This window comes from Eurypyga helias, unplaced genomic scaffold, assembly GCF_000690775.1.
Source record: "Eurypyga helias isolate BGI_N326 unplaced genomic scaffold, ASM69077v1 scaffold7285, whole genome shotgun sequence".
NCBI classification, from domain to species: Eukaryota; Metazoa; Chordata; class Aves; order Eurypygiformes; family Eurypygidae; genus Eurypyga; species Eurypyga helias.
The window spans coordinates 13759-21299 of NW_010249415.1; the positions used below are offsets into that span (position 1 = coordinate 13759).

General features: G+C 41.0%; 1 protein-coding gene across 1 annotated transcript in view; it reads right to left on the bottom strand.

Annotated features, from left to right (window-relative positions):
* LOC104509402 (E3 ubiquitin-protein ligase SHPRH-like) overlaps positions 1 to 3902 on the bottom strand; it is a 4425-nt gene extending 523 nt beyond the window's left edge. Inside the window, exons 1-3 of the mRNA XM_010151336.1 lie at positions 3811 to 3902; positions 3173 to 3351; positions 1060 to 1140 (exon numbers count right to left, since the gene is read on the bottom strand). Of these exons, the coding sequence (XP_010149638.1) occupies positions 1060 to 1140; positions 3173 to 3351; positions 3811 to 3888 (338 nt within the window). The 5' untranslated portion in view covers positions 3889 to 3902. The remainder of the gene's footprint in view (positions 1 to 1059; positions 1141 to 3172; positions 3352 to 3810) is intronic.
* Positions 3903 to 7541: the final 3639 nt, after the last annotated feature.

Below are 7541 nucleotides of genomic sequence, written 5' to 3' on the forward strand. Positions count from 1 at the left end.
ACATGCACCGATTGGCTCCTTCTCCTGAGCGGTCCGAGTAAGACACGAAGTGCCTGACAGGGATCAACATCAAACACCGCAGAGGCAGCAGAACATGGGATAATCTGCTTCATCCTCTAACTTCTAAGGGATTGGCTTCAGCTTCCAAGCAAAATGTTTGATATTACTTTCAAAAAATTAGCCCTCAGTGGATCATCCAGACATTTATCATAGAATCATAGAATGATTAGGGTTGGAAGGGACCTTAAAGATCATCTAGTTCCAACCCCCAAATTTATTCCAATTTTACATGCAAAACCAGTGCTTGCTACTTTACAGGTAGGGAAACTGATGATTCTTTCAAAGCTGAAGCTGAAAGCTTTCATAACTACAGCCAAAAGACAGGCATGTCAATTTTTAGTCTCAATTTGTAACAGCCAAGAAACTTGGAAAGTAACTGATTTTCTTAAACCAAGACATCCTTCTAGATTTGGTATGTGCATACGATTTAGTTAGAGGTATAAATCTCTTACACTTTCTGCATTGAGTGTAAATACCACTTTTGTTCCACTCCCAGTCCGTCACTGCCTACACATTTTGGAAAGACAAACCCAGTAAAAACTGCCTGCAGCGTCTGCACACCAGACTGACGTATGAGCTAGCATCACGCAACTGATTGCGCTGACTGCAAGACCTGCCAGTGTGACACAGAACTGACAGACTAGGTTTGCAGAGCTTAAAAATAACGAAAGAAAGAATTAATGTCCGACATCAGAGCTTATAACCGAAAACATAAATCATAACACAATTAACTGTCCCATTTGGTAATAAAATATACAAAATGTAACCAAAATATTCTCCAGAGAATTAAAATACCTTAAGCTTCAAGTTACCGGAACCAGGTTAAACGATCTATTTTTCAAGTTTTAGAACTTTTTTGGCCAATCAAAACAGTTTGAAGGAGAACAGTTTAAGTTCATACATATAAAGAGATGCATAGCTAACTAAGAAAAGTATGGTTGAAAACCACCTCTTAATTTTCAGTGCAGTAATGTGTTAAAAAAAAAAATCAGCACATACCTTCTATCTACAGTTTTCAGCATAGTCTGCATTCTCTCTTCTATTGTTGCTTTTATCAGGAACCTATGAACAATGGTGGACCTGAGCGTGTTAAAAAAAAAAGACAAGACCAGAAGTGAGCAGAAGTTATGCCGTTACTGTTCAAGACCACATTTTGTCTCATACTAATCACTGTAACAGTGCTGAAAAAACGCCTCTGTATTTTAAGAAAGAAATCTTAGAAGGTGATTAACAACTTCCACTGACATTTAAGGATGCTTGGTGCCTCCCAGAGCACACAATTCCACTTGGCTGGCTCACCTAATAAATGAGTAAGCTGTATGAACTAAAGTCCTAAAGCAGATGCTGGGCAAAGTTCCACTTTCCGCATGGCTACTAGAAAAAGTCCTCAAGAGCCCAGCCTGTCGCTGAAAGACGTGGCTTTGGCCCATGGGATATATACAGTCTATACTGCATTGTCACAAGTCAGTCCGAGAGACCAGAGCTCAGTGTGACGGATAATTAAAGCTCATTCCCAAACTTTTACCAATATTGTTCTTGAAGATGGCAAAATATTTTTCTTGAAGTCAGTAACTGCAGTCAGTAAATACGAAATCGTAAACAACAGTGAGACATAAGCCCCAAAATGTCAATAAACATAAAATTAAATGAAAACTCCGTTTCTGAAATAAAATTTCAAAAAGAAAGCTGCAACTAAACAAAAAAAGAAGAAATGTTGGGCATAAGAGTGAAACAGATGAGAGTCAGCTCCAAAAATAAAAATCATTCCAGGCTCCCCAGTGTAAACAATTTTCACGAAATGAACCCTTTAAAAGGCTTGGATGGCTTTCAGATCTTAAGCTGAAGCTTTGGCAGGTAACATTACACAGAGGAATTCTCAGGAAATACTTAGTGATTCATCGGCAAAGGTGTATCCAGAATGAGAGAGCAAACAAGAACTCAAGTGAACAGGTATAGGTGCACCAGTGCAACTGAACAGAATATTCCCTTACGCTCACTGCACGAGAACAACGCCCTTTTTCAAATAAGCCTGGCTCAAGTCTTATTCTGGCACAGCACACATTCTTGCTGCTCTTAGTGCAAGGTTTTTGCCAGAGCTTTCATGCCAGCATCGTGCAAATTAATAATGCAGGCTGCTGCCATCGATCTTTCCTATACCCTCACAGTTCATTCCGAATCTTTACCAACATGCCCCAGTATCCACCTGTGCATAAACATTCTTTCACATGGATGCTGGTTCATGGCCTCTCCTTTCGCCTCCATTTCCAGAACACAAACCCCACCATTTTTCTGGAATATTATTATTCCAGAATTTGAGTCCAGCTATTTTTCTTCTTCATGTACAGGTTTTTATTATTTTTTTCAAGTGACATGAAACCTAAGGAAATGCAGACACATTTTATCCATTCAGGACAATTTTTCCAAAGCCTCTGTTAAGTGTTCAGTGCTATCCATGTAAAATCTGCAATACTGAAACGAATGATATGCAAACTCATTAAGTCCTCAAAAAGATCTAGATGGGGGTGAGGACAGAATTGTGATTTTAAAACTAATCAGATCTAAAAAGTGTGTGCTATAACTTTTGTTCTGGAAAAACCCCCACAAAATCCTAACAAAAAAAAACCCCAATAAAACACAAACCCACCTCCCATCCGCCCCCTCAATTTACACAGCTCCTAAACTGGAGCTGGGAATGACCAGCTAGACATGTCTCAAGGAAACTAGGAAGGACCATGCCTGAACTTCACTACGTACGACACAAATGGTGAGTTGCACAAACCTGTAAAGCCCAGACCTTTCTGGACACGCTCACAGGCAGAACTGCAAAGTTAAAACCTAAGGCATCAATGGCACACACAGAATAGGGCAGCAGCTGAACAAGGTTTTCCAGGCTTTTGGGTTCAGAAGCCTACACTCTGCCTAAGTTCAGCTTGCTTCTGCACCTTACCCCTGTAGCACCAACTCCCTAAAATACACATTGTGTATTTTCAGCAAACTTTCGGGTTTTTTTTTTCTTTATTTTAATCCTTTTGTCTCTTACACGATCATCTTTAAAAATGGGATTCCTATGAATACCCTCACCTCCAAAACTCACTGCAATCTTAACTCTTACTTTGTTTGGCCAATACGATGCACTCTGCCAATAGCCTGTAGCTCATGTGCAGGATTCAGAATGGGTTCCACAAGCAGAACATGAGTTGCTTCGATGATGTTTAGTCCATTGGAACCAGTGTGAAGAGGCAGCAGCAAAATATTGATGTTGGGATCATATTTAAACGCAGAGAGATTTTCCTAAAAGGCAAACAACACAGAGTGATGAAAGTTCCTCAAGAAAGAAAGTGGAGGACAGCTCTCTATTTTCAAGAAATTATAGCAGCTACTGCAGGCCCCAGTGTGACAGTCTTGCAGCCTGACTGATCCAAGACCTGTCATCCAGAACAGGAACTCGGCAGGTATCAGTTAGGAAAGAAATCCTTGCAACACAGATCAGTGTGTCTCATCCTTAACACCCAGGCCAATGCTTCTTTCTCTAAAGTGAACGTACCGTTTATTTCCCAAGGCTTTACATTGTGGGGTTTTGTGACTATGACTTTTAGAATTAATGAGTTCGAGATCAAAGCTTCTGCCACAATGTTTTCCCACTCTCTCAATTTCTCAAATGAGGCAATGAAGTAGAAGTATAAAATTTACGTTTAGAAACTGTAATTTGTCCCACTGAAAACATTTTAAAGAAAAATATCCCTTATGTACCTGAAATTTATTAATCCCATTGATCTGAGAAAAAATCATGTTGTTGTCATATAAAGCCTTTGAAATTATGTCCAACATATCTTGCCACTGTAGAAAAAACAAACCAAACAAAAACACAAAGCACAATAAAAGTAACTCAACATTACAAACAGCAATAACAACTAAAATATACTAATTTACCTACTCTTTCTTAGAGATGTTAAAAGGCCTTTCAAAATACTAGTATTTGCAATTTTTTAAAAGAAGGAAAAAAAAATTGTGTGCCAGGAACCAAATCTGTCATAAAACTAAATAAGAAACGTAATTAAAAAGATCAGCTTGAATAAGAGAAATTGGTAGGCATCACAAAAGCAGCTTTACAATGTATCAAAAATACCTGGACATTACGATTAAAAGATCTAGAATTTCTAATGCTCCCCTACAAAACCAAGTATTTGCCCTTTAACGAAGCAAGCTTTCATATCTGTTGACTACCATAATTTTCACGTCGCAGTTACATGAATTGCCCTAAAAATGCCCAACACAGTCTAGTGGCTGTACAGAGTGGTTCAACATTTTGGTAGCTAACCTACTTCCTGAAAATATTACGACCGTTTTAAAGTCACACACACAAAAAGACAAGACAGAAAATGGTGATTCATACCGTTGAGAAAACTAAGGATTTAGCCCCCGGATCTTTAAACTGAATTCTCTTCAGCGTTCGGACCACAGCTTCCACTTTGGTGGAGTGACTTCCCTTTGAAAAGTCAAAGCATTAGTAAAGTAGGATATTAAACAACTCCTTCCACATTCACTGCTTTATTAAAATAATGTTATATTAGGACTCTTGCATATCTTACAGAAATTTAAAAAGTGAGCAGCCTAGAGGGAGGGCAGGTTAAGTAGCACTGGACTGCTTGGACACCTCCCCTACATGCACTGCTATGGGATCACCGTGTACTACAGGACGTGCCGTACACAAGGAATGAGGTGCCACACGGCTACACCTAACTAGGTCCGTGTGAGGCAGACTGGATAGCCCGAGCAGTGCAGTTGACCAAACACGTCAGTCAGGCCTCCTGAGGTTTAACCCAGTGACACAATCTTTAAAGAAATTCCTCCCTTCGCACCTCTTGCAAACTGGCAAGGAAAAAACCTACCCGAACGCTATTTCTGTTGCTTTTGTTTCTCACTTTGGCAACACCAAACTTATGCTTAGTACTATGAATCTTGTTAGTTATATTTAAAATAGTAAGACATTGGTAAATATAATAAAAGGATCGTGCATTGCAATGGAAACATCTTTACATTCTGCGTTCAGAAGTATTTATGAATCCAATACTACATTCTTGCCCACTTTGAATTCTGTGCTACTCCCTTTACCCTGAAGTCAGGAAGAGGATTCCAAGAAACAGTTCTTTAGTATCTCCCTCTATTTCCTTCAGTATGTACTTTGGATTACAGCAATTTTACCTCATGTGTTTTATTCAGAAGCCTTTATTTAATTTCCTTACTAGTTCTTACATGCACAGTAATTTCAAGCTGCACTAGATTCAGCGGGACACGTATTGTTTGACTGCTGTCTGCACCTGCCCTTCGACCCTGAAGGAATGAACCATGCTGGCTTGCCACAACGACAGATCAGACGCACTGAAGTTAGGCCGCTTGCAGAATCGGCGGGGGAAGGACGTCAGCAGTCTAAGCACAAGATGAGAACTCATGCCTGACCGTTCGCGTGTCATGCGGCTAAATGAACGCTCCAGAAATACACGTAAAAACCTTCCTGACGTTTTACTGAGGCCTACAGTAAGCAGCACCATTTTATTTCCCATGGTCTTCTGTAGCGATTCCAACCCTGTGCCACAGACATAAAAGTAAACCATCTTTTTTCATGACATCTGTCGCACCTGGGAGACATTAACTCTGCTTCCAAGTCAGACAATTAAAGATGTTCATGTTGGTAGATGTTACGATCTGCAAGGGAGAATGGCACATATGCAGCCCTACAGCAGCTGCCGACAATCATAACCACCTTCAGTTAGGAGATCCAAAACTAACTTCTGGTATTTATAAGGTGTGCTCTTGTGAGACCCCACCTGAAGTACTGCATCCAGCTGTGGAGCCCTTAACATCAGAAGGATATAGACTGGTTGGAGCGAGTCCATAGGAGGCCACGAAGATGCTCAGAGGGCTGGAGCACCTCTGCTATAGGGACAGGCTGAGAGAGTTGGGCTTGGTCAGCCTGGAGAAGAGAAGGCTCCGGGGAGACCTTATTGCAGCCTTCCAGTACCTGAAGGGGCTACAAGGAAGCTGGGGGGGACTTTTTACAAGGGCCTGTAGTGACAGGACAAGGGGTAACGGGTTTAAATTGAAAGTGGGGAGGTTTAGATTGGATATCAGGAAGAAGTTCATCACAGAGAGGGTGGTGAAGCACTGGGACAGGTTGCCCAGAGAAGCTGTGGATGCCCCATCCCTGGAAGTGTTCAAGGCCAGGCTGGATGAGGCTTTGAGCAACCTGGTCTAGTGGAAGGGGTCCCTGCCCATGGCAGGGGGATTGGAACTAGATGGTCTTTAAGGTCCCTTCCAACCCAAACCAGTCTGTGATTCTATTTCCTATATATTCCAGTGTCATTTATGTGCTTTTCCAATACCATTCCTTTGTGATTCGATGATGGCAATTCTTGCTAATCTGCTCTGTCTTCCACTCAGGGACTTTTTTTGGACCTTACCATGGGTCCTGTTTTTCCCTGCTACACTAGAGAGTAGCTTTAGCCACGCTGTTGATCTTTCAACCCTTTGGACTTCCGTGACTCAGGTGTTACGATCGTGACTTTGCACAAACCCAGTCAGAGGAACCATGGCAAAGAACAGCACAATGTTCCAAGTGGTTACAGGCGTCTTGCTTAGATCCTTAACATTTTTAAAGAGCTAAGGGGCAAAGTTCGCCGTCCCTCTGCGTACGCTACATTAAATGAACCATATTAGACCTGCTGGTGAACTAAAACTGGCTAAATCTTCAGTTCGCATCACACCAATTTTCTGTTTTGTTATCAACATTTACAGAGAGATGAAGCTAACAGAAGTACCTTCGCTATTCTGAGTTCTTGGCGTTCAGCCTGTCTTAAAGTGTTACCCCACTCATTACCCATACACCCCAAGTCTGTTGTTTTGTTGAATACCCAGATGAGTACGTATAACCACATTAGCTAGTTCGACTTACTTATGGAACGGCACAAAGCAGAGCCAAGACTACCCTCTAATAAACAATTTGTTCCAGATGCCAGGCTGACAATACCTACTGCAACACGGAGCAGACAGTGGAAACTGACAGCACGAAAACATGCAGGGATGGCAGTAATCCCTGTCTCAGTGTAAAACGCTCCCAGGTACCACAGTCCTTTTGCACCTAAGGCATTGACTTCAGATGGCCAGTGCGATAAAGAGCAAGACTTACACACCACAATGGAAGAATAAAGACAAGGAACTGAATACTGACAGAGACCAGAAGAAATTAGAAAGTTCAGATGAAAATATACAAGCTGAATAAATCACAATTTTCATATATATACTGCAAGGTATTGACCTTAACCTCAGTATTCTATAGAAACCATACTAAGTTAGCTGTCTTCTGTTAACTGCCCTTGAAGGAACATGAGGCAGATATTTTTAACAAATCTGCCTGTTTTGATAGTATGTACAATGAAGCTACGGTATAAATTGTTAATTTTTCATAAAGTAACGGGCCTCGCTCA